This window comes from Gymnoscopelus microlampas (genome assembly GCF_963454915.1).
Source record: "Gymnoscopelus microlampas genome assembly, chromosome: 17".
Classification (NCBI taxonomy): domain Eukaryota; kingdom Metazoa; phylum Chordata; class Actinopteri; order Myctophiformes; family Myctophidae; genus Gymnoscopelus; species Gymnoscopelus microlampas.
The window spans coordinates 48,465,984-48,493,483 of NC_139954.1; the positions used below are offsets into that span (position 1 = coordinate 48,465,984).

General features: G+C 44.2%; 1 protein-coding gene across 6 annotated transcripts in view; it reads left to right on the forward strand.

Moving 5' to 3' along the window:
* Positions 1-27,500, forward strand: part of myo1b (myosin IB) — a 324,638-nt gene that overhangs the window by 212,642 nt on the left and 84,496 nt on the right. For all 6 annotated transcript variants that reach the window (XM_084085494.1, XM_084085496.1, XM_084085495.1 and 3 more), the window contains exons 8-18: positions 4,790-4,888; positions 5,274-5,377; positions 7,850-7,997; positions 11,514-11,632; positions 14,796-14,882; positions 15,690-15,755; positions 20,896-21,000; positions 22,633-22,695; positions 23,855-24,055; positions 25,466-25,692; positions 26,968-27,168. In XM_084085494.1, the coding sequence (XP_083941620.1) occupies positions 4,790-4,888; positions 5,274-5,377; positions 7,850-7,997; positions 11,514-11,632; positions 14,796-14,882; positions 15,690-15,755; positions 20,896-21,000; positions 22,633-22,695; positions 23,855-24,055; positions 25,466-25,692; positions 26,968-27,168 (1,420 nt within the window). The remainder of the gene's footprint in view (positions 1-4,789; positions 4,889-5,273; positions 5,378-7,849; positions 7,998-11,513; positions 11,633-14,795; positions 14,883-15,689; positions 15,756-20,895; positions 21,001-22,632; positions 22,696-23,854; positions 24,056-25,465; positions 25,693-26,967; positions 27,169-27,500) is intronic.

The window sequence follows — 27,500 nt, forward strand, 5'->3', positions numbered from 1 at the left end:
TGTCTGTCTGTCTGTCTGTCTGTCTGTCTGTCTGTCTCTGTATGTCTCTGTCTGTCTGTCTGTCTGTCTGTCTGTCTGTCTGTCTGTCTGTCTGTCTGTCTTTCTATCTCTGTCTGTCTGTCTGTCTCTCTCTGTCTCTGTCTCTGTCTGTCTGTCTCTGTCTCTGTCTCTGTCTGTCTCTGTCTGTCTGTGTCTGTCTGTCTGTCTGTCTGTCTGTCTGTCTGTCTGTCTGTTTGTCTGTCAGTTTATTTTCTTCTCAAGTTGTATGTCTTCCCTCAGCGCTCTGGTTCAACACAATGTGTGTGACAGAGTGCTGCTGACAGACAGGGCACTCAGACTGTCTCACACAGCTTGGCAGTGGGCACAGATATACAGATATATCACTGTGGATGTTCTTGGAGCGGTAGAGAGACAATTGGCCTCTGATGATGATGTGTAAGGTGGGGGGGGGGGGGGGTCTGTCTCTCTCTGCCTCTTATTTCAACCAAGTCAGCTGACACCTTGTTTAATTGTCTCCCCCTAATTCCCTCGCTGCTACCCTGGAGCTCTCTCTCTCTCTCTCTCTCTCTCTCTCTCTCTCTCTCTCTCTCTCTCTCTCTCTCTCTCTCTCTCTCTCTCTCTCTCTCTCTCTCTCTCTCTCTCTCTCTCTCTCTCTCTCTCTCTCTCTCACTCACTCACTCACTCACTCACTCACTCACTGACTCACTCACTCACTCACTCACTCACTCACTCACTCACTCACTCACTCACTCACTCACTCACTCACTCACTCACTCACTCACTCACTCACTCACTCACTCACTCACACAGAGAGAGAGAGAGGAGTCTGATTTAGACAGACTCAGTGTTGGTAGAGTAATGATAGTGTGGCGGCGAGGAGAGAGAGTATTCAGCAGCCAAACAAGCCAAAGCTCCGTTAGTGCTCATTAAATCCTAGTCAAAACAACAACTCACAGGATATGGGGGCCTTCTCGTCTCCCCCCCGCCCACCCCCCCCTCGTCCCCGCATCGCTACTTTAATGTATGTTTGCTTATCTCAAGGAGCATATCCTGAGCACAGCGTGCCAGAAATACCGTTCAGGATGCTTTACAGCGACTCATGTAAAATAAAATACACTGTAGCTGTCTGCCTGCTCGCTGCAACGCAATAACAAGAAGCCTGGACTGGTTTTGGGTTCGTACAAAAGGTGGAAGGTCACTTCAGAAAAGCCCCTTAGGGGGAGAATGTCTCTGAACATTCTTTAAACACCCCCCCCCCCTCCCCCTCCTCCCCCCTCCCACTTCCTGCATCTTTTATTATAGGATGTTGTGTGTTGGAGCTTTTTTCACAAATAAAAATGTTTCCAAACACGAAGCAGAAGCAGCAGCAGCAGCAGACCCACATGATGTACTGTAGCAGGGATAAAAAGAATTGTAATACTAGTCATTAAGCTACTGATATAGACTGAACACTGAAGTAATTAAAGCGTCATGTTTGGAATTGTAACGGCTGAAATCAATAATTTTAGGGGTGTGCCTATACACTCATTTCACAAAACGACACGATACGATATTGGGCTCACGACATCGATACGATATATGGCACTTTTTTATTATGAAAATATATGGGGGGGGGAAAAAACCTTATGAAAATATATGGGGGGGAAAAAAACCTTATGAAATGAAAATATATGGGGGGGGGGAGCAACTGCAAACACATACTTCTGTTTTTGCATTATTATTATTGAAAAAAAAAAATATATATATATATATATATATTATTTTTATTTTTTTCAAAACGATATTCCCCCCCCCCCCAAACGATACATATCGCCACGAAAACGTATCGCGATATATCGCAGGACGATATATCGGCACAACCCTAAATAATATATCAGTATGACAATATTAACCTTCGGGCCGCATTAAGTGGCGGTGGGGGCCGCATGTGGCCCCCGGGCCGCCAGTTGCCCATGTATGTGATCTAGGAAGCAGTGAAAGGGAGAGATAGTGATTACAGTCGGTGAAGCAAGTGTTCAACTGAGAGGCCAGTTAGTGTTTTATTGATGAGCTGGCAGCTTTCTGGGGGGCGGGGCTACTTCTGTGATGCTGCTGATGCAGTGTGCAACATCGACTGAAGCATTCAAAATACAAAATAATTGATTACTGTAAATTGCATACTGTACTCGCCGATACCGATTCCAGCATTTTAGGCAGTACAGTATATCGGCAGCTTTTCCGATACTGGTATCTCTATCTGTATCGCAGTGGTTCTCAACCTTTACAGGCCGCGACCCCCCCAAATAATCATATTTGAACTGGGGACCCCCCAAAATAATCAAATGTGGACTGGGGACCCCCCAAAATAATCATGTTTGAGTTGAGGCATTAGATATTAGTTTGAAGGAGCAGAGCGTGTTCACACAGTGCTGTGTTGCTCCCAGACCCTCAGGACCAACAGGTTCTCCATTCTGTGCGTCTCTTTGAGTGAGTTCTCTATACTCACTGCCCACTGGATGGATGAGTCACAACATGGAGAGGTGAGAGGTGAAGAGAATCCAGCAGGTAGAGCAGAGCAGAGCAGCATCCCCACTCAGCTCTACTAAAGGCAACGAGCCTCTCATCATGGTGATAGAATAGCTGCCGGTATTGTGGACCTTTTTTCAGAGAGCAGACATATCGAACATAATAAACCATGTGTCTTCAACAGGGGGTCCTAGGGCAGTGGTTCTCAATCTTTTTTCATGTCAAGTACCCTCAACTTGACACGTATTAGTCCGCGGACCCCCATTTGAAACGACATGCGTAGGACCCCCATAAGAGAAGCAGTGATTCTAGCAGGCTCTAGCAGTAATTCTCAACCATTTTAATGTCAAGGAGCCACAGTTTGACATGCATTAGGTTACGGACCCCCGTTTAATGGCATTTATATCTCTGGGACCCCAATTTATATATTAAAATCAATGTTAATTAACTCAGAGAGTGTACAAATTTGCACATTTGTACACTCTAAGTTACAGACCCATACGGGTTCATTTGGTTCCTAACTATCCATCATTTAGCTGAGGACCCCCTGGAACTCCCTCAAGTACCCCTGGGGGTCCCCTGACCCAACTTTGAGAACCAAAGCCCTAGGGGTCCTCAGAGTTACTACAAGTTTAATCTGAAACACAATTTTATCCCAATACGTAGTGGGGGGGTCCCTGCTTCATCTGTCTCTCAGCTAAGGGGTCCTTGGGCTGAAAAACGTTGAAGACCCCTGACATAAACAGTTATGCTACTGATACCAATGAACCACTTAAGCCCTAATATACTTCATCATACGCTAAATAGCAAAAATAGACGATCTCCAAGTTCACAATCTTTTCTTTTAGTTTTGCCTAAAACAGGGACACCGGGCTTAATGTTCCATTTAGTTTGGCGAAGCCTTTTCCGCAGAGCTAACAATGCACAATAGCAGCAACTAACTGTGTTTGACCTGAATGGAACACAGCCTTATTAGTGTCGTTGGTAACACCTGTGAAAACATTACACGACTAATTATGTCAACATGGATGCCTTGTATAACATAATACAATATATACAATATGACAGCATATAAGAAAAAGGTGCCGTCGGTTCTATTTTCTACATGACGACACTCCCAGGTTTCTGCTACAGTACAAAGGACAGTCTTTTAAAATGAGATGCTTTTTTTCTAACTCCATTAATTGAGACCCTTTTCTCCCAGCCAGCCAATCAGCTGACAACAACACTATAAATGAGAAGAAAAAAAAAAAAGAGAGAAAATAGCTGCTCCGCTATTAGAAGCGGGGCTCTTAATTTGACCACGGTGAGGTTCCTTTGTTGTGAATGGAATGGAGCCTTTTTTCCTTCAGGTTGGTGGTTGTGCTTAGTCGACCGTTACAGCAGAAGAAGAAGAAGCTGACGTTTGATCTCTTCCTCAAAGATTTCCTGTCACGCCCCAGTACCCCCCCCCCCCCCCCCCCCCCCCCCACACACACACACACACACACACACACACACACACACACACACACACACACACACACACACACACACACACACACACAGTGTGTGTGTGTTGCTCCAATACGAACGCGGTTGTCTTAGCAACTTCAACATTTGTTCCCACCACCAGGAGCCCATCCCAGCTCCAGATGTCCCTTGGGAAATAATATACTCTTAACCAAGGCCACCTTTTTGCCCACTCACTAGTTTTTATATTTCCTGAACCTGAGCTTTATTGTTAGGAAGGAACCCGTTGGTTTTCAGTGAGACGTCCCACGTCTCATAGTTTCCCTTCTTGCTGTCCTCATCCTCTCTTCTTCCTGTCCTCATCCTCTCTTCTTGCTGTCCTCATCAGGGACGTGCACAGATAGACTCTAGGTGGTGCTAGAGCACCTGCCCATTGCCCTCTTGACCAGAAGTGCCCTTTTTTTCAGTTTACAGCAGGGGTCTTCAACAGGGGGTCCGGGACCCCTAGGAGGTCCTCAGAGTTACTACAGGGGGTCCGCCAAATCTTTATGTGATATGATTTTTCTTTTTACCATAACCACTCGAAACCTAGCATCCCTTTTCTGAGGAGAACTTTAGCCAAAAATAGCAGATCTACAAGCCCACAACGCCTCGCGCTGCGAGGCGTTGTGGGCTTGTAGATCGGCTATTTTTGGCAAAGAGGTATAGGTGTAGAGGGAAAAAACAGCAGACCAAGTAAACAAAAAAAAGTATAATCTACTTGAGCACCTGCCCCTCAAAATGTCTGTGCACGCCACTGGTCCTCATCCTCTCTTCTTTGCTGTGTTTACAGATCTGTTGGAGAAGTCTCGTGTGGTGAAGCAGCCCAGAGGAGAGAGGAACTTTCACGTCTTCTACCAGCTGCTGTCTGGAGCCTCAGACGACACGCTGAGTAAGTCCAAGAATGAGCCTTTAACAAAACATTAAAATATACCAAATAAAAAGACACATTACCACATCATAATAACACTTTGTACCAATGAGCAGTGGAGGACAAAGTATAAACTCAAGTGAATACTCGGGTATTCAAAAGTACAAATGACAAAGTACAGAAGTTCAGAAATTGTCAATTCGTCAGAAATGTTCAAAAATAGCAGATTTACAAGCCCACATGCAGCGGTGGTGGGATGGAATGGATTTCCTGATAACCAGACACACACAGGGGCTTTTTAAAAGCAACCAGTCAATCTGCCAGAGTAATACATAGTTTAAAAACATAGTTTATAAAATCATGAAACGTGTTTTAACATTTAATTTTTTCCTTTGTTTTTTTACAGAAAAGTTGAAGCTGGACAGAGACTTCAGCAAGTACAACTACCTGAGTCTGGACTCTGCTACGGTCAACGGTCTGGATGATGCAGCCAACTTCAGGACTGTCAGGGTGAGAGAGAGAGAGACACACACACACACACACACACACACACACACACACACACACACACACACACACACACACACACACACACACAAATGCGAAGCTTAGTCCTTTGTCACTGTCTGGCTCAAAGAGGCGGGGTTAGTGTATAGAGCAAACAAACAGAGAGAGAGAAAACCAACACTGCACTATGAGCACAAAGGAGGCGTGGCCCAGGTGTGTCATGCAGTCAGCTGACACGCCCCTCCCAGCTGATGACCCCTCCCACCTCCACTTACTGATAAATGAAAGGGAAACCCAACCTGAGAGGAGAAGTCGTCACTCCCTCCTCCATGCAGTGACACATTTTGTTCTCAAACATGTTTTGTTCATGTTAAGGACGCCCAGACATTCAGAATGTATTTGGCCATCTGTCCCCCAGGACCCCCGTGCCCTGACTGGACCCCCACTTCTTTAAGAACCTCTGTGTTAACGTCAAGCCGCCTCTCCTCCTGTGACAAAGTACACGAGGCGGTGTAATCTGTCCTTATCTCCTGAACATAAGCAAACCAGCAGCAGTGGTGGAAAAAGTACTCAAATGTTTTACTTAAGTAAAAGTATCAATACTGCAATGTAGAAGTACTCTGTTAGAAGTAAAATAGCAGATCTACAAGCTCACAACTGGCTGTTGCTCTCAGTCAGTCAGTCAGTCAGTCAGTCAGTCAGTCAGTCAGTCAGTCAGTCTGTCAGTCAGTCTGGTTGTAAAGCAGTGTGTAATGTCGGTGTCCTCTCCTCCACCTGTTACATAACACGGCTGCACTTTGAACTCTAGCTGCCTTGTGTGGCGGCCGATGACAGAAGAGGGGATTTCCACCCACAACCCCCGACCAATGTCTCGTCTTCCATTGTTACACTTTCACATGCAAACAGTGGCAGTGACACCACACACACACACACACACACACACACACACACACACACACACACACACACACACACACACACACACACACACACACACACACACACACACACACACACAGTGTGGTTTCTCCTTCCTGTCTTTGTTGACCATTACACAGAACCTGCTGTGTGAGCTGTGACCTATGACCCTATGAGAGCACATTTATTACCGTTGTGCTCTCTCTCCTTAATCGTCTTATTAGGTTAAATATTATCTTTTGTCCTGTTTGTTTTTTTCCCCCCAAAATAGCTGATCTACAAGTGTCTCATTGTTATTTAGAAAACAAATATTGAATAGGACTTGAGTGGTTACATACAAATGTGTGTTCCACTCTGTGTGTGTATTTGTATGAATCATACATACTGTAACACATTGATTAGAAAATGTTTTATCAGTAAAAACGTTGGTAAGCAGTGGTCTAGGACCTTGGTTCTCAAAGTGGGGTCCGGGGACCCCCAGGGGTACTTGAGGGGGTTCCAGGGGGTACCCAGCAAAATGTGTAAATATAGCATCCGAATAATTTTAACCTTTTATACTTTGGCTATTCAAAAATAGCAGATCTACAAGCTCATAGCGCGGCACCGAGTGCCGCGCTATGAGCTTGTAGATCTGCTATTTTTGAAAAATCTTGAAAATGTGTGCAAATCTTTGAATATTTGTTTTTTAAAGCGAACATTTGTAACTCAAATCTTTGCCTCTGGGGGTCCCTGGAACAAAATATTTTTAGATGGGGGTCCGCGGCCAAATACATATAATTTAGGGGGTCCTTGACATGAAAAGGTTTGAGAACCACTGGTCTAGGACTCTGGCATGGGACCCAAACTTTGGCATGGGTCGGGCCCTACTCAACACCTCTCCCCCCCCCCCCCCCCCCCCCCCCCCCCCCATGCAGCTGCAGTCCCCTAAAAACACAGTAACACTGGCACAATAGCGGGCCCGGTCCCCCCAGCTAACACAATGGGACTCTCCACTGGGTACGGGGCCTGGTTTTGTCCCAGACAAAGATGGCAACACGGCTTTTTCCTTCCCTCAACCTCGCCTCCAGTGTCAACAGATCCCCACGTGTACACTAACACTAATCACATTTCACGCACAATGAACGTGGTTTTCCAGGGTGCCCCCCCCTCCTCCCCCCACCCCCCCCTTCTGTGGAACCTGCGGTTAACCTTTTCACCACCGCACGTCCACCACACCCCTCCCTCGTGTACAGGGGTCTTATACAGGGGTCTTCAACGTTTTCAGGCCAAGGGCCCCTTGGCTGAGAGCGAGATAAAGCAGGGACCAGATATACAAGCTCATAGCGCATCCCTCGGTGCTTGCACATGAGCTTGTAGATCTGCTATTTTCTTAATAGCCAAAGAAATCTAAAATGACACCAGATGCTTTCCCCGCCTGTATCCTTTGTTGGCTCAGGATATACCCTGAGCCAACAACGTTTGAGAGACACTGCCCTATAGCCTATGAGTCCATGTCATGATTGTGACTCCTGTTTTGACCCCCTTCACGTTCTCCCCCCCCCCCCCCCCCCCCCCCAGAATGCCATGCAGATCGTGGGCTTCATGGAGGACGAGGTGCTGTCGGTGCTGGAGCTGGTGGCGGCGGTGCTGAAGCTGGGCAACATCGAGTTCAAGCCCGAGTCGCGCTGCAACGGCCTGGACGAGAGCCGCGTCAAAGACAAGAACGGTACGGGGGCCGACCGGGCTGAACGCACACAGAGTGGGAGGGACGGGCCTATAAATCCAAGACTAACCACTTAAACCCTCTCTAGTCTTAAACCATTAAGACCGGGAACGCATCTGTGTGTCTCATTTTAAGATGTCTTTGGCTATTCAAAAATAGCAGATCTATAAGCTTGTAGATCTGCTATTTTTGAAAGAAATCGTGAAAATGTTTGCAAATCTTTGAATATGTATATTGTTTTAATGCAAACAAAATATTTTGAAATGGGGGTCCGCGGCCAAATACATATAATTTTGGGGGTCCTTTGACATGAGAAATGTTTGAGAACCACTGATATTATAGCAACATAAGTTTTTTCAAAAACCTGTTAGAATTTAGAAGACATTTGTAGAATCCCCCAGAAGCAAATATTTGAATAAAACATTTTAAATAAAATGTAACATTTCAAATCACGATAAAAAAAATAAACAATCACACCCTGTGTGAAGGTAGCGGCGCCTTTGATACATTTTGTCATCGATATGTGTTTATAATGTGTTTATAGCCATGTGTCACGTGAAGCTTGACCAATCACTTTGTTGACGGGTCTGACCAATCACTTTGTTGACGGGTCTGACCAATCAGAACGTTGACGGGTCTGACCAATCAGAACGTTGACGGTGAACACGGACAAAGTCAGGTATAGAGCAGGATCCGCTCTATACCTAAAGGATCGGCTAGCGCCGCTAAAAATAATAGCAGATCTACAAGCTCATAGCGCGGCACTCGGTGCCGCGCTATGAGCTTGTAGATCTGCTATTTTTGAATAGCCAAAGAAATGGAAAAAGAAGACACAGATTCTTTCCCGGTCTGAATGGGTTTAGAGAACTGGACTTGAGGCACCCGGGTGGCGCAGTGGTAAAGTGCCTTGCCCAACCCTGGAGGTTGTGGGTTCGAATCCACCGTGGTGCATCTGGCTTTGTCGGGCGTCTATACGAACACAATTGACCCGTGTTCGGGGGAGTGAAGCCGGGCGGGGAGGGGGAAGGAGGAGGGGTGATATCACTGCAACGTAATCCTACGGGCTAGGGGCGGAGCTTGTCAGCGGGGAGTGCTGGGCGGGAGGAGTAGGACGAAGGCTCGGCGTCCTCCTGGTGGGGGCTCCTCACTGGTACAGGTGAGTCAGTAGGATAGGACAGCAGTGACACCACAGAGAGGTGTGTGTGGGGAGGAATTAATTGGCATAACGACTAAATTGGGGAGAAAAGGAGGTTAAAAGCAAAACAAAAAGAGATTTAAAAAAGAGAACTGGACTCGAGTTACAACCGTACTTTGACTGCTTTTTTTTCTCTGTCAACAGCAAATATCAAATTTCAGCCAATCTACAAGCTTATAAGGTTGTGAGCTTGTAGATCTGCTTTTTTTCTTTTCATGTCCCCCCCCCCCCCCATAATATACATGCTGGGGTTTAAGTGGTAACTATAAAATAAAGGGTATTATATTGCATGGTATCCATCTAAAGGAGTATGTTTAATAGATGTGTCACATACAGTAAAGTAAACCTCTCTCTCCACGTGTCCTGCATTCACTCTGTGTCTGTGGCTGTAGAGACACTACTGCCACCTGTTGGTGGTTGGCGGTATCAAAAACACCTCAGTCACACTGTTGTATTCCTGTGACTGTCCTCTTCCTTTACACTCACACAGCTCTCTGCTCTCTGACAGGCAAATATTAACATTTGCATGTTTTTTTTCCCTTTTTAGCCACAATGTCCATATTCACATTCATCATGCGCTGTCAAATTGCAGTGACATCATGCAGGCGTTCTAACCTCACGTTCCCCAGTCTCTCTACCACTCTGCCATTACTGACTGACCACTGATTGATTGATAGATTGATTTTTTTATTGGGTAATACAGCTGGATAGACTCGTGGAATGCCCTACCAACTGAAATAAAAACACAAACTGATCTCAAAATATTTAATGAAAAGGTTAACCCATTAAGGCCTGAGGCAATTCTTTAAAAAAAAATCGAAATCCTAACAGTTTTTTGAAAAAAATCTAAAACATTTTTTTCCCAAGATTTTTCAAAAATATCAGATCTACAAGCTCATAGCGCGGCACTCGGTGCCGCGCTATGAGCTTGTAGATCTGATATTTTTGAATAGCCAAAGAAAACTAAAGTGACACAGATGCGTTCCAGGTCTTAATGGGTAATACTGGTTGAAATCAAACCAAAGCTGCGAACGCTAATGTTAGGCACGTTTTTAAACGTTAATATCACATGGCTTTCATGAATGTATTTTGGGAATGTTATTGTACTTGTTTAGATTAGAGCTTCATACATGTCCCTTTTGTTTACGAGGTAGATCTTTTGTATAGAAAGGTCAGGGGTCACTGGGGTCGCAAATTAGCCTCGGCTACAAACCCCATATACAATTGCAACAGTTTCATGTTTTTATAACTTATTAACATATTCATTGTTTTTTTTTGTTTTGTCCCTGTCAAATAAACATATAGATGAAAAAATAAAATGAATAAAAATAATACAAGTGCAAACATCTTATACCCAGGATAACGCAAAGTATGACGTAATGCGTATTACCAATGTGGTACTGTACATTTGAACATTGAATTACTATAATAATAATTAACTGCCAGCTGTCCTTGCATAAGCTGATAGGCTTTTCTACTAATGTATATATCGTTGCTGCTAGGCAGAAACCTTGCATCTAGGCATGTCACCATTACACATTTAAGTTGACCATTCATTGTCACTCAAATTATTATTATTAACGATTGAATTGTATGTTTGGCCTTTGAACATTGAAACACATTTTTTTGTTGTTAATACTTATTGCAGGTTCGTACACATTACATTACATGTTATTGATTTCATTTAATTATCTTACAAGTTTTCTTTACATTGAATACAAATAATTTCTGTTTGCCTTGTAGACTTCGTAGTGAAAAAGTGCACAGGGCAGATATTACAAATAACACAAATAAATTATTAATACTGACACGTTGTAAGCTTGTAGATCTGCTATTTTTGCTTTTTTTTAAATATTTGAAGATGTGTGAAGATTTTTCAACATGGAAATGATTATGACGAATATGCAAAAATAATTGTGATTATCTCAAATAATTGCGATTAGAGGATTATGTAATAATCGTGACAGGTCTATTTGTATCTTCATATTAAATAACTTTTCCCCCCTTTTTTGTTTTGTTTCATACATTAATGCCCTATTTTATACTGTCATGCCAAAAGTAGCAAAAATAGCTGATCTACAAGCTCAGAATGTGTCGCGTCGCGCCACGTTGGGAGCTTATAGATCAGCTGTTAGAGCAATGTTTTGAAAGCTATGACATAATACACACAGACAGGGACTCCTGGTTGAACGTGGTTTATTCTGTCTGTAGTTTATGTAAAGTATGAACACAAGGTTGTGACTAAATCATAACTACATTACATTGCGTTTGGTGGTTCTCCTGGTAATTTTATGTCCTGTACATTTTGTTTTGGTCGTCTACAGATCTGAAGGAGATGTGTGAGCTGCTGGGCATCGAACAGTCGGTGCTGGAGCGGGCGTTCAGCTACCGCACGGTGGAGGCCAAGCTGGAGAAGGTGTCCACCACGCTCAACGTCGCCCAGGTCAGAAGAACGCCACCGTGTGGCAAAACACTATGTATACCGTACTCACACTCACAGATCAGACAAGCAGCAAGATCCAAAAGCAGCAGATCTACAAGCTCAAAACGCATCGCTTCGCGCCGCGTTTCGAGCTTGTAGATCTGCTACTTTTGATGCTTTTGTGTGACGCTGTAGGATGATCAAGTAGGGTGTTAGTTTATTAAAAAAACACATAAAACGTCAAGAGTGTTGCGGAAAACAAACTTGTATAAGTTTAGTGACAAATAAAACCACCTTGATTCTGGAAATCTAGTCACACAGCATGCATAGCAACGCAGAGTCTACTTGACGCACATACACGCACGCACGCACGCACGCACACACACACACACACACACACACACACACATTTCGGCGAACGAACAATTTCGTTCACGTTCACGGCAATGATTCGTTCAAATGATTCGTTCACAGCACTGTCATTCACCATCTAAATGCACCATCTTCTTTGTAATATAATGTGTAGAAGTAATACATTACTGCCATATATAATGTAAAGTTATTTTTATTTGTCGATAATTATTTGTAATAATAATTTTATACAAAGCAGCCCAAGTCAGTACACTCACATGACTATCGATTTCCAACCATGTCTTTAACTACTATTAACTTCATGAATAGTAGACTGTATAGCATACCTACTATTTGCATCTTCTACTCAAACTAAAACGTGTTAATTGACCTGTTCTTTGTCTAGGACCATGCATATTTATTATTTTGATACTTAAACAACAGTAGGCTACCTTTATTTCAATTCAAATAGCAATACGCATGCATGTCTACACACACACACACACACACACACACACACACACACACACACACACACACACACACACACACACACACACACACACAGAGTGCATGTGGGGATAAAGAGACATTACTTCCCCCTGACTTGCTGAGTCTGAGTCTGACCCACATCCACGTTCAGACGCTAACATGCAAAACTCTTCCATTATAGATGAGCATATATATATTCCTGCTGCTGGGTAGTTAAGATGTAGGTCACATTATTATGAAGGGTTAGAGAGTTCACCCCCCCAGCCTCCAGGAGGAGAGCGTTGATGGGGAAGGGGACGCCATCCATGGGGGCTCTGAAAGCAGCTTAAAGTGGGGGTCCTGGAGGGGAGGTTCTAGAGGGGGTCCCCAGCTAAATGAATGAGTATAGTGTCAAAATCAAGTTCACAACCATGCAACATTTTAACAACACAAATCGTGTATGGGGGGATCCCCTTACACAACATGTTTTCAGATGGGGGTCGGTCTGCGGCCAAATACATATTGATTTAGGGGTCCTTGACATGAAAAAGTTTGAGAATCGCCGGTTTAGTAAGCGGTACCATGGATCCATCTTACTTCTGATTAAGGTGAAAACATCACTGTTTGCAGATTAAAGCCCCCCATCGAAAGTCTTTCCAGTTTCCTCGTCTCTTCAACTGCATTTCATGGTTTCCACGGCCAATTAACACATTGATTGCCAAGATATTAAACCTAGTTTTCTATATCCTTGCCAGCATAATTACCTCAATCCGATGATATTTGAAACGCCGTGGAAGCAACATATAAAAACAAAAAAAAAATAGTCCCTGTGGGTTAGCGGAGGGATCTGTGAATCCATAGGAACAACAATATTCCAACCGCGATCCGCCATTTTGGGGCTACGGCCCGCTGTGGTAGACCCAAGCGGTAGAACAGTGAAGCTGCCAAGCCTGGTGGTCAAATCTGAGAATGCACTACTTCCTCATCTAAAATGCTTCTGCGCGTGCTCACCACCCAATATTGCAATATTGGTACTTCCGGCAGACTCATAAGCATAGACCTAATGGACCCAATGTTATACTTCCGGCAGACTTCCGGGTGCTTCAAAACGCCACTGAGCAACTTTCATTGTCCACCCTCTAGATAATATATTATAACTCTATGGGTAGAGCGCATCGAGTGGCTTTAGTGAGCAGGGAAGACTGCCTGCAAATAATATTGCCATTACTATAGCTCAGGGGTCTTCAACAGGGGGTCCGGGACCCCTAGGGGGTCCTCAGAGTTACTACAGGGGGTCCGCCAAATCTTTGTGTGATAGGATTTTTTTATTTTACATTAACCACTTGAACCCTGGCATCCATTTTCTGAGGAGAACTTTAGCCAAAAAATATCAGATCTACAAGCTCACAACGCCTCGCGCTGCGAGGCGTTGTGAGCTTGTAGATCGGCTATTTTTTAGCAAAGAGGTGTTTGGTGTAGAGGGAAAAAAGAGCAGACCAAGTAAACAAGAAAAGTTAAATCTGAAACACAATTTTATACAATATAGAGTAGGGGGTCCCTGCTTCGTCTCTCTCTCAGCTAGGGGGTCCTTGGCCTGAAAACGTTGAAGACCCCTGCTATAGCTAATTGTATGTAGCAGGCGTTAATTCTACATACCAGCTCTGACTGTGTGATTACGGTTCCTCAATGTAGTTCAGCCAGTGGACATGTCGTGCATGCTCCTGCTGAAGTGTCTCTATTACGGGGTCATTCATTTCTGCCCCCCCCCCACCACACACACACACACACACACACACACACACACACACACACACACACACACCGCACACAGACACACAGACACACACACACACACACCCCTACCATTCCATGTCTTGTTTACATGAGAGATGATGACAGACTCTATACTCACGACTGGCTCAGTGCCAAGCAGATGAGTCTTCCTCATAGGAGCTAGCACTTAACCCCGCCCCCCTGAGACATGACACGCCCACTCAGACAGCTTCAATGTATAATTTCCGAGGAAGGTTCTGGAATGGCAGCGATGCAATGCAGTGTCTGGAATTCACCGAGCAACGAGGATGATGATTGTTTCTCCACTTTCACTTCCACAAATCCCATTCCAACTCACAAAGTGTCCTTGGTCGCGCTCCTCTCTCATTGTGTGACTCTTTCACTGTATATAATAATATGATAATAACATAGTTTGGACACATCCAAATATTTACAGCCGCTGTCTGGCTCTAAGCACTTTAAACAATGCTCATGTATTTCCTGTATGTAGGGGGGGATGAAAATGAAGATGCATTTCTTGGGGAGTTTATGTGAGTATTAAAGCAGACATTGTGTGTTTAATTTACAGGCCTACTACGCCCGCGACGCACTCGCCAAGAACCTGTACAGTCGTCTGTTCAGCTGGCTGGTCACCAGGATCAACGAAAGCATCAAGGTATGTACCGTAACTTTATTTATGATGTACTTTAGAGCAGTGGTTCCCAAACAGTGGGTCGGGTCTCCAGTCGGGTCGCGAGTAAATATCGTTTTATTTTTTGTTTCCTACATTTTGGTTTTAGTTATTATTTAAAAAAGATGTATTTTTTTAAATCCCCCACAAATTCTAAAATGTTCATGAATTTAAAACAAATACAAGCAGAATTTCATGCATGTAATACAACAAATCACAAGAAATTTCATAAATTAGATGTAATTTCTAAGTAGTGAAAATGGCCGATCTACAAGTTTGGCTATTTTACTTTATTTATTTTATTTCTATCTCATTTCTCATTTGGGTCTGGAGCTAAAACGTTTTGTAAACACTGCTCTAGAGCAGGGGTCCTCAACGTTTTCAGGCCAAGGACCCCCTAGCTGAGAGAGAGATGAAGTAGGGACCCCCTCTGTTGTATAGAATTGTGTTTCAGATTTAACTTTTTTTGTTTACTTGGACTGCTCTTTTTTCCCTCTACACCAAACACCTCTTTGCTAAAAAAAATAGCAGATCTACAAGCTCACAACGCCTCGCAGCGCGAGGCGTTGTGAGCTTGTAGATCTGCTATTTTTTGGCTAAAGTTCTCCTCAGAAAAGGGATGCTAGGGTTCAAGTGGTTAAGGTAAAATAAAAAAATCTTTTCACACAAAGATTTGGCGGACCCCCTGTAGTAACTCTGAGGACCCCCTAGGGGTCCCGGACCCCCTGTTGAAGACCCCTGTCCCATGATGCATCTCTCTCCTCCTTAAAGCCTTTGTCTCTGTGTTCTCAGGCTCAAACCAAAACCAGCCACAAGGTGATGGGCGTCCTGGATATCTACGGCTTTGAGATATTTGAGGTAAGAGTTTAAAGACACGTCAGACTCCAGCTTCGTTTAACCCATTCAATCCGGGAACGCATCTGTGTCACTTTAAGTCTTCTTTGGCTATTAAAAAATAGCAGATATACAAACTCATAGTGAACCGAGTGCCGCGCTATGAGCTTGTATATCTGCTATTTTTTTTTAATCGTGGAAAATGTGTGCAAATCTTGTATGTATGTATGTGTGTGTATTAAAGGAAACACTTTTTTAACTCTGATCTGTGCTTCCGGGGGGTCCCTGGAACAACATATTTTGTGATGGGGGTCCGCGGCCTAATACAAATCATTGTGGGGGTCCTTGACATGGTAAAGTTGGAGCACCACTGATATAGCAACATACTGTTAGGATTTAGTAAACGTTTTTAAATATGTATTTAGCCACGGACCCCCATCTCAAAATGTTATGTTCCAGGGACCCCCCAGAAGCAAAGATTTGAGTTAAAAAATGTTGGCTTAAGTTTTTTTTTTCAAGATTTTTCTAAAATAGCAGATCTACAAGCTCAAGTGCTATGAGCTTGTAGATCTGATATTTTTGAATAGTCAAAGACATCTAAAATGACACAGATGCGTTCCCGTATAGAATGGGTTGATCTGTATAGCAAAGTGACACAGTCGTACAAATGAGTATAAATTAGGCTTCAGGCGGCACATTCTTATCTGCATGCAGCGACTACCTACATGTTTGGTAAGACTGTGTATTAAGGTCGGGTCTATAATGCATTATAATGTGCTTATAAGTTATAAGGCTTCATCATAACACTGGTTATTAACTCTTTTAACGCCATTAACTCGAACGCGTCAATTGCTACTTAATCCACCCACGCCATCGACGCGTTGATAGCTTTTTCATTGTTTAATCTGTGATCGCGCTGTTCTGTTCATTTTTCACCATCAGATACTGTTTTTGTTTTTTTCACACTCACCCGGATCTGTATTCATGACGCAGATTCCGTTTCCGGTTCTCGGAAGGCCTTTTTTAGGCATTTTAGGCGAGAATAGGGAAAAACAAGTTTTTTTACACGGTATAAAAAACGAACGGAGAGCTCTAGTTCTATTTTCTTTAGTCTGGATGACGAACAGTTATCGTCGTCGTGTATCACATCGAACTGAAGGCCGATCACCGATCTGCGAAAACGTCGCATCCGGATATGACGTATGGACTGTTTGAGCCTGTATGGGGGGGGTCGAGCGAGTGAGCGAGTGATCAAGGTGTCGATCTGCTGGTCGAAAAAACACGAAAATCTGTGAGCTCTGTGAGCGCGTCCCCAAAATCTTTTCTGCCCGGTTCTCCTCAGTGGCTGGAGCAATGGATCTGCATTTGCACACAGCCATAGACCATTACCATGTGTTACACACACACACACACACACACACACACACACACACACACACACACACACACACACACACACATTACCATGTGTTACACACACACACACACACACACACACACACACACACACACACACACACACACACACACACACACACACATTACCATGTGCACGGAACACCAAAGCCTGTTTTTCGCTTTCCCCCAAATGTCAGCTGTTTATTAGCGTTTTTGTGTTCGCTGGCTCCCGGGTTGCCAAATCTTGTGCGTGAAACAAGCGCCAGTGTTGCCACATCCGTGAAACAAGCTGAACATCCGTGAAACAAACGCACCATGACGCACTTTGGGTGCTCATATCCCCAGACGGGTATGGTCTAGTGTTTATAATCATTCTTAACTTATAACAAGGAATTATTATAAGTGCTGGTCAGAATAAGCTCACCGGAACAGCACATTATAACTATGTGTCTTTGTTGTAAGTTATGCATAATTATAAACATTTATAACGAGTGTTATGAAGCCTTATAAGCACATTATAAATGTGCAATATGGACCCAACCTTAATATACAGTCTTACCAAATGTCTTGGTGCTCCACACGGGCAGTTGACTAACAGTTGGCATGTTTGCAAACGCCTGTGCCTACACATGTAGGGGTTATTGCACACGTGTTGTTCTATGGAGTGCATGTCTTCTACACATGTAGGGGTTATTACACACATGTTGTTCTATGGAGTGCATGTCTTCTACACATGTAGGGGTTATTGCACACGTGTTGTTCTATGGAGTGCATGTCTTGTCTCCGCCAGGCCGAAAGGCATGGCGAGAGAGTGTGTTTTACCCCCTGTCCGCCTGTCCGTGTGTCCGTCCGTCCGTCCATCTGTCTGCGAGCAGCTAATCTCCGGCCCCGTTGGCCCGGTCGCTGCGAAGCTGTGCACACCCACTCCCTGGATGCCAATTCAGAACCTCTGCCCCAAAGTTTTCACATGGGCCTGTTATAGCGCCACCAGTAGGCCGATTTGTGCAAAACCCATTTTTTTATATTACTCCTACAGATTTGATTGGCTAAGATTGGCTTAGGTCCGTTTTGAACAAAATGCTTCAAATCATGAACACAGCGTTCGATTTCCGTGAAAATTTGCACGCACATTCCCACTAGGCCGAGGAAGAAATGCCACCCTTTTCACATTGGCCTGTTATAGCGCCACCAGCAGGTCTAATTTAGCAAAACAATTTTGTTCAATTCTTTGAACAAAATGCCTCAAATCATGAATGCAGTGACCGATTGAAAGAAATGCCACCCTTTTCACATTGGCCTATTATAGCGCCACCAGGAGGCCACAATAACCTACCTGACCTGGCGGAGACTTGTGCTCCGTGGAGCACTTTTTCTAGTTTCATACATGTTGTTCTATGGAGTGCATGTCTTCTACACATGTAGGGGTTATTTCATACATGTTGTTCTATGGAGTGCATGTCTTCTACACATGTAGGGGTTATTTCATACATGTTGTTCTATGGAGTGCATGTCTTCTACACATGTAGGGGTTATGTCATACATGTTGTTCTATGGAGTGCATGTCTTCTACACATGTAGGGGTTATTACATACATGTTGTTCTATGGAGTGCATGTCTTCTTCTTCTTCTTCATCTCCACTCACCATCAAGTTGCTCTCTTCCCTGACTGTTGTGTTGTGTGTCTGGGTTTCTCCAGGACGGAGTAAGTAACACCCTGCCGTGCGGGGGCGTTTGTTGTGGCCATTGTGCATGCTGTGATCTCCCCCCCCCCCCCCCCCCCCCGCTCCCCCCATTAATCCTTAGTATTAATTAATTAAGCTCCTCCTCTCAAGACGCCACAGGGCACCCAAGGGTGCAGCGGCCGGCTGGCACACGGCTGACAGGACGTTCTGCAAAATGTGTCGTCTGAGGCACGGCGGGCTGTTTGTCTTTTTCTTCAGTCCTGATAAAGTTACCCAGCGCTTTGTGGCTTAATAAATAAAGACGGCTACTTCATCATACTACTACAGCGTCACACAAAAGTAGCAAAAAATAGCCGATCTACAAGCTCCAAACGTGTCGTGTTGCGATGCGTTTGGAGCTTTTAGATCTGCTATTTTTTTGCTGCTTTTGAATTTCAATCCTGAACGGTTAGGCGCATCAAGCCGGTCCCAAACCACTGGACAGTAGTTGCAGACGTCTCTGGTTTTCACACAGTGTGGCCGTCCTTTCAGCCGGGTGTCCGTTCGCTGTCCCTTTGGTGGAAAGACGAGAGAGATGCCTTTACATGTGTCTGTCTTTACATGTGTCTGTTGTTCTGTAAGAGTGAAGATAAACTCCTGCTTTCTCTATTCCAGCATTACCATGAGATTATTACTACTGCTGTACAACCTGTCCATTTCCCAGTATCATCATCATGTCCTTAATACTTAACCCTCTGTGTTGTTAGACTAGACACGCTCTTCTAACCTCTAACCCAGTGGTTCTCAAACTTTTTCATGTCAGGGACCCCCAAATTGACACTTATTAGCCCGCGGACCCCCATTTGAAAAGATAAGCCAGGGACCCACAATAAGAGAAGATTTATACGGCTTTCTAGCAGTGATTCTCAACCATTTGAATTTCAAGGACCCCCAGTTTGACATGTATTAGGCTACGGACCCCCATTTAATGGCATTTCTATCTCTGGGACCCCAATTAATATTGTAAAATCAATGTTAATCTAACTCTGAGAGTGTACAAATGGAACCAAATGGACCCGTTAGGGTCCATTTGGTTCCATTTGTACACTCTCAGAGTTACAGAACCATAAGGGTCCATATGGTTCCTATCCATCATTTAGCTGGGGACCGACTGGAACCGCCTCAAGTACCCCTGGGGGTCCCCGTACCCCACTTTGAGAACCAATGCTCTAACCCACTAAACTGACCGGCAGCGTGAGCAAAATGAATGTCTCCTAACCCGGCATCGACGGCCCCAACCGACTTTGCCACTAAACGCTCCTAATTGGCTATAATTGGTTAAAATTGGGGTAATGGCGGTGGCGAGGGAGTCAAAGTGAAGGCGATTTTTTAAATGGTGAAGAATTTGTCATATTGTTCGATGAACTGTGTGTGTGTGTGATCTCAGAAGAACGGCCACGCCCGACGGATTTTTTTCGACACTTACATTTTTTTCAAGCAGCTCTAGTTGTCCTCCATTCCAAATCACTGAGCTCTTTGTTTGTTCAATAACGCTTGTAGAAAAAACACCAGACTGTAAACCCTTCAACAGCAAAGTGAGACCTCTGAGGCTCACTTTGTTATTGCTAGCACTGTTTAGCAAAGAAAGAGAGAGAGAGGCAAGATGCATATCGCCTCTTTGGGGCCAGTCTCCACATTTCATCTTTTTAATGTTTTTTTTTTTAAACATAATGATATGAATTAATATCATATTGTATATTTTTGTCGTATCACAGTGTAACTCAAAAGTAGCGCAAAGACAGACAGACAGACAGACAGACAGACAGACAGACATCATGCATTTATAGATAGATTTAACCAATGTAAAGCATTAACAAGAACTTGCGACTAAATACTAGCTTCATTATTATTATTGGAACGCAGGTTCCTTTTCCCCCATTTCCCTGAAAAGTACTGGTTTTGGACACAGAAGGTTTCTGCCTGACAGTGACACATTGTTTTAAATATTCTCTTTGTTTAATTCAGAGCATTATTAGGGCACGTTTTCCAACTGCTGGAACTAACTGTTTGTTTGTTCCCCTGGTGGACGCTGCGTGTCACTGCAGGACAACAGCTTCGAGCAGTTCATCATCAACTACTGCAACGAGAAGCTGCAGCAGATCTTCATCGAGCTGACGCTGCGCGAGGAGCAGGAGGAGTACGTTAGAGAGGTAACTGACTGACGCCCCCCTCCCTCCCTGTCGGGTGCAGTGGTGGTAAAAGTACTCACTATTTGTACTCAAGCAAAAAGTAGCAATACCACAATGTAGAAATTACTCTTTTACGAGTAAAAGTACCATTATTCAAATCGGACTTGAGTAAAAGTACAAAATACTGGCATCAAAATATACTTAAGTCCTAAAAGTCAAAGTACTCATTATGCACAATGTCCCATTTCACAAGTTTCCAAATGTATAATATCCTTTTGAAAATAGCAGATCCACAAGCTCTCAACGCGACGCGTTGAGAGCTTGTGGATCTGCTATTTTCAAATAGCCAAAGTATGTAGGTCTGAAGTGGTTACAAAGTGTTTTAACAAAGTAACTACTAACTAGTTTAAAAATAATTGTAGTGGAGTAAAAAGTGCAATATTTGCCTCTGAGATGTAGTGGAGTAGGAGTAAAAGTAGAGAAAATTGGAAATACTCCAGTAAAGTAAAAGATACTTCAAAATTGTACTTAAGTAAATATATTCAGTTACTTTAATTGGTCAGGCCCCTGTGTGTGTGTGTGTGTGTGTGTGTGTGTGTGTGTGTGTGTGTGTGTGTGTGTGTGTGTGTGTGTGTGTGTGTGTGTGTGTGTGTGTGTGTGTGTGTGTGTGTGTGTGTGTGTGTGTGTGTGTGTGTGTGTGTGTGTGTGTGTGTTTTTGTTGTTGCTGGGGCCCCCACAGTGTCTGAGCCATCGGTTGAGCCACACATTATAACTTCTATTCAAACCTTTTGAAATATCACTGCAAGATCTCCGGTTTGATCTTCTGTGTTTCTCTTGGTCCCCCCCGACACCTTCATCGCCCCCGACACCTTCATTGCCCCCCTCCCTGCTCGCCCATTTCTCCATCACTCTTTGCCTCTGGCCTTTCTCTCCCTCCATGAACTCGGTAGACGGAAGTGATCCCTCACTCTAGAAAGAGTAAACACTCCACCCCCCCCCCCCCATCCCCCCACAACCCCCTTTGGAGCTCTGTTTGCTTTCAGAGCTCTTAGTGTGTGACTGCTGCTCCCCAGACTCAAACCCACCCCCCCTGCTCCCCTCCCCCTCTGCCCCACCCCCACCACCACCAATGATATTCCACTCCCTGGCCCCGGTCCAGCGTAGCTCAGGCCTGGGAAAATACCACAGCCTGATGACGAGAGGGAAGAGAGACGGCCACCAATCAGGGGCCTGGATTGGCTACCCAACCATCCCAGTATAAAGCCACGCCCTTTTCCTACTGGTCTATGTCAGCCAGAGACGAGTTCAAGTGCAGGATGAGACAAACTGAAAACCTGCTTTATTATTATTATTATTATTATTATGGTGTCCCTAGTTCAGTGCTAATGCTGTCTGTTTGGCTGAAGGCCTTCAGTTGGGGCAAAAAAAAGGAAGCCATAATGTGATTAGGTGACGAGCTTTCCTCACGTTCTAGACAAAGTGCGTACTCGACTGCTCTTTAATGAAGTTAAGACCATAATCTGTTAAACCAGTCAGATCTGTATAAGTGACTCTAGGTGATGGAGAGAGAGAGAGCTTTCTTGGAAGCCTCAAGTGAATGTTTCTGAGAAGAAAAGTTTGACCCTCTGACTCCATGTCCATTTGTTATTGCAGGGCATCGAGTGGACCAACATCGACTATTTCAACAACGCCATTATCTGCGACCTCATCGAGAATGTGAGTTGGTCTCTCGTTGTCTCCCAGTTCTTGGAAAGCAAAACGATGCTATTTAGCAGGAATCCACGGTTGACTTGAACCCGGCACAGTAATGGCAAGCCTACGTCTGGAGAGACGCGGTCGTCTCGACACGGCCACATTTATTTTGACCCTAAGAAAATGGACACCATGGGGCAGTTTTAGGCATCGAATGGAAGTGCCTCTCTGGCAGCATCACAATAAACGTTGAAGTACTTTCAACCTGGTGTCCCTATTTTGGTCATGTATTATGGGAAAAACCTTTAAAAAATTGTAAAGAAACTCAGTTGTGAAAATTGGCAATCTACAAGCTCACACTGTATCGCATTGTGATGTGCTGTGAGCTTGTAGATTGTCTATTTTCGGCAATTTGTCGTACAGCGAATTATCGGGCTATTGAGGGCTTATTTAAGTGTTTAAATGATATCCCATGTATAGCATTGTTCATATACAAAGAGTTTTTCAGGCAATACAACAACTTCAGAAAGCCAATATGAGACGACGCTGCATGCGTTAACATGGGACAATATTTATTAATTCAGAATGAACTCATTCCGAACAGAGATTCATACCCAACTGTTTACATGGAACCTGAATAAAAGTATTCCTTGTTTACATGACCCAAAGCATTCATTTGGAACATAACTTTTGACGCGTGCACAAAGAGGTTCTGTCTGTTTTGTTTTTTTTCTGTCTCAATTTTCCAGCCAGAGACCAACCAGAGAGACAATCAGAATCAGTGTTTACATGCTGATATGTTCCTGTTGATGTGAATATCAAAAGGTGTATATGTCACAGGGAAATTGGCATTCGTTGGGAAATTGGAAAGTATGCTCGTTTTTAGGTGCGAGGCAGGGCTTCGGCACGAGGCGGGGCTTTTCGAGACAGGGTTTTTGACGCGAGGCGCTCCTCCTCGCGAGTAGTAGGAGGAAGCTACGCGTTCACACGCACACATGATAATGGAATATTATCTTCCAATTGACGTGTTTACATGAAGGCATTTTTATTCTGATTGAGCCGTCATGGTAAATATCAGGATCCATGTAAACACAGTCGCTGACGACAAAACGTTAACCGTTTACTGACGTACAATGACGCCATCGTCTTCACCTTAATACCGTTTTCACTCCGTCCTTCCCAGAACCAGAACGGCATCATGGCCATGCTGGACGAGGAGTGCCTGAGGCCGGGGACGGTCACCGACGACACCTTCCTGGACAAGCTGAACACGGTGTGCGCCGAGCACCAGCACTTTGAGAGCCGCCTCAGCAAGAACTCCAAGTTCCTGACCGACCAGAGCCTCCCACACAACTGCTTCCGCATCCAGCACTACGCCGGCAAGGTATTATACTCCTCCACAGTCAAAAATAGCAGATATACAAGCTCATAGCGCGGCACCGAGTGCCGCACTATGAGCTTGTATATCTGCTATTTTTTTTAAATCTTGAAAATGTGTTCAAATCTTCCCATCTTTTTCTTTTTAAAGGCGAACATTTTTAACATAAATGTTTGTTTCTTGGGGTCCCTGGCACAACATATTTTCAGGTGGGGGTCCGCGGCCACATACATACATCAATTTGGGGGTCCTTGGCATGACATGTCACATGACAATGTCATGGTGACCATAGATATAGAAACCTAGATACCTCATTGGCCTCTGCATTTAGTTGGAGCGACTGGTATCGCGGTCGCCATTTTAGAGTAGGCAAGCTACCATTCAAAGTGACTACTGGCCAATCACAGCGCGTTGACTACTGGCCAATCACAGCGTGTAGATTACTGGCCAATCAGAGCGAGTCTAACTGACTTTTGCTGCGCAGCTGCCTCTTACGAAAAGACCCGCCCCCACCTGCCTCTGATTGGCCTAACGAACGCCCCCTTCTGTGACACACGCGGAAGCTTGGCGCCCACAGTGTGGACATTATGATGGTGACAGCTGAAACTGGCCATCGAGACTCGAGACACTTGTGGTAAATGTGAAACGAGTGGAGATGAGTAGAGCTGGTAGCGACGACCATCAGAGCATGAACATTCTGATCTGAAGTGCAGAACTTAAACGTATGTGAGTGGGCAGAAAAAATAAAACATCTGCAGTGTTTAAGATGAGTTTAGAAAAGCCAGAATATCTCCCTTCTTTTCCAATCACTCTTGAGTAAATAGACCTGTAATCCCCTCTCAGCCTTCACAAACCTTCCTGAAATAGCAATTCCCCCTCTGCTCAATTTAAGCACTCGTCTATTTACGGTATTAATAAAACAGACTCAACCAAAGCCGTCAAGTCAATAATAATAATGCTCAGATATGCAACCTCGTACTGAAGCCGCTCAAATAATTAACCCATTAAGACCTGGGACGCATCTGTGTCACTTTTTGATTTGAGCTAAAAAAAGCATTATTTTACTTTGGCTATTCAAAAATAGCAGATCTACAAGCTCGTAGCTACGAGCTTGTAGATCTGCTATTTTTGAAAAAATCGAGAAAATGTGTGCAAATTAATATATTTATATTATTTTAAAGCGAACATTTTTAACTCAAATCCTTGCTTCTGGGGGTCCCTGGAACAAAATATTTTGAGATGGGGGGTCTGCGGCAAAATACATATCATTTTGGGGGTCCTTGACATGAAAAAGTTTGAGCACCACTGATATAGAAACATATGTTTTTTTCAGAAAACTGTTGGGATTTATAGTAGAATCGGCTTCAGGTCTTAATGGGTTAAACTTGTTTGTACGTTGTCCCCCGGTAAACCCAGGTGCTGTACCGCGTGGAGGGCTTCATGGACAAGAACAACGACCTGCTGTACCGGGACCTGTGTCAGGCCATGTACAAGGCCAACCACAGCCTCATCAAGCTGCTGTTCCCCGAAGGCAACCCGGCCAAGGTCAACCTGAAGAGGCCGCCCACCGCCGGCTCCCAGTTCAAGTCCTCCGTGGGCGTTCTGATGAGGAACCTGCAGACCAAGAACCCCAACTACATCAGGTGGAGCTCCTTCCGTTGATTGATTGATTGATTGATTGAAATGTGTATTAGGCAAACAGAATGTAAAACAACACAGTGACATTTATAATACTTTTGTCTAAAAGGTCCGTCCAAAAGAGTCCTTGCGGAATTGTTTCCGTTGAGGTCCTTGGTATTCATTTCATACATATATAGTAGCAACCAAACAGTTCAATAACAACATAAAAATATACAGAGAAAAAAAAATGACACTTTGTACAAAAAAAGCAAAAAAAAGCATGACAAAAAAAGATAGATTTACAAAAAAGGGGAGGGGAGTTGTCTGTCTACAGGGAAACTGGTACTACCTCCTCTTCTGGCCTCCAGAAAGATGAGTTTTTAGGGCTGTTTTAAAAGAGCCCAGCGAACTGCATTTTTTTAGGGATGGGGTTAGACTATTCCATACCTTGGTGGCTGTGCTGTAGAAGGAGAATTTGCCCATGTTTGTTTTATGTAGGTCCATTAAGACCTGAAGTCGATTCTACAAATGACCTTCTACATCCGTAGTTCTCACACAGGATATTTCAAGCAGATATACAAGCTATATCTGCTATTTTTGAATAACCAATGCAAAAATCTAAAATGACACAGTTATTATAGCGATGGTTTACATCTCCAGCTCTAGGGTTTAGTGGGGCTTTTCAAGTTTTCAGAAAGAAAGAACAAGTTATGTTCTGGTGCTTTGATTAGCCTCCCTTTTGAAGTGCAAATCCAACGTTTTGTAAATCCTTGCCAAGATGAAAAGTTATACTGTATAATCGGCAAGGATCAAAGGAAGTGGGCCCAGCATCCTGTCAGAAGCTCTTTGCAGCCATAGATTCAGCCTATAGTGACGTATCTGAAAACCAGGCTCCCAGTCAGTGACGCGAACAGCGTTTTCCTAGCGACTTGCAGGCGAGGGGTCGAGGGGGCGGTGGAGTTTCAGCTACTATGCATCCCAGAAATATATAGCTTTAAGGATTTGTAATGTAAGGAATCTGTAACAACATATTATGAGATGAGATGGTGGTCCGCGGCCAAATACATATACTTTTGGGGGCCCTTGACATGAAAACGTTTGAGCACCACTGATATGGCAACATAGGCTTTTCAGAAACCAGTTAGGATTTAGAAGACATGTGTACCGTAGACGCGTTCCCGGTTTCAATGGGTTAAACCTGTTGAGCAGTATGAGACAGTGCTGTCTATGAAAGGCGCTCAATACATAAAAATGTACTTACTACTCACAGTGCTTAACTTACTCCTTTTCACCTCTAGGTGCGTCAAACCCAACGATAAGAAAGCCGCCCACATCTTCACAGACTCTCTGGTGTGCCACCAGGTGCGTTACCTGGGCTTAATGGAGAACGTGCGCGTGAGGAGGGCGGGCTACGCCTTCCGTCAGCTCTACGAGCCCTGCCTGGAGCGCTACAAGATGCTCTGTAAACAGACCTGGCCCCACTGGAGAGGACCCGCCAGGTGAGCCTCCAAGACACATCCATACTTTGTCACACGTTGTCGTCACGCAAGTATAAATTAGGGTCCGTTTCCACAGAGAATGCATTTAGAGCTGAGGAGCGCTTTGGATATCATGTCCATAGTGCTCACACACACACAGTGTGGATATCATGTCCATAGTACTCACACACACAGTGTGGATATCATGTCCATAGTGTTCACACACACAGTGTGGATATCATGTCCATAGTGCTCACACACACACAGTGTGGATATCATGTCCATAGTGTTCACACACACAGTGTGGATATCATGTCCATAGTGCTCACACACACACAGTGTGGATATCATGT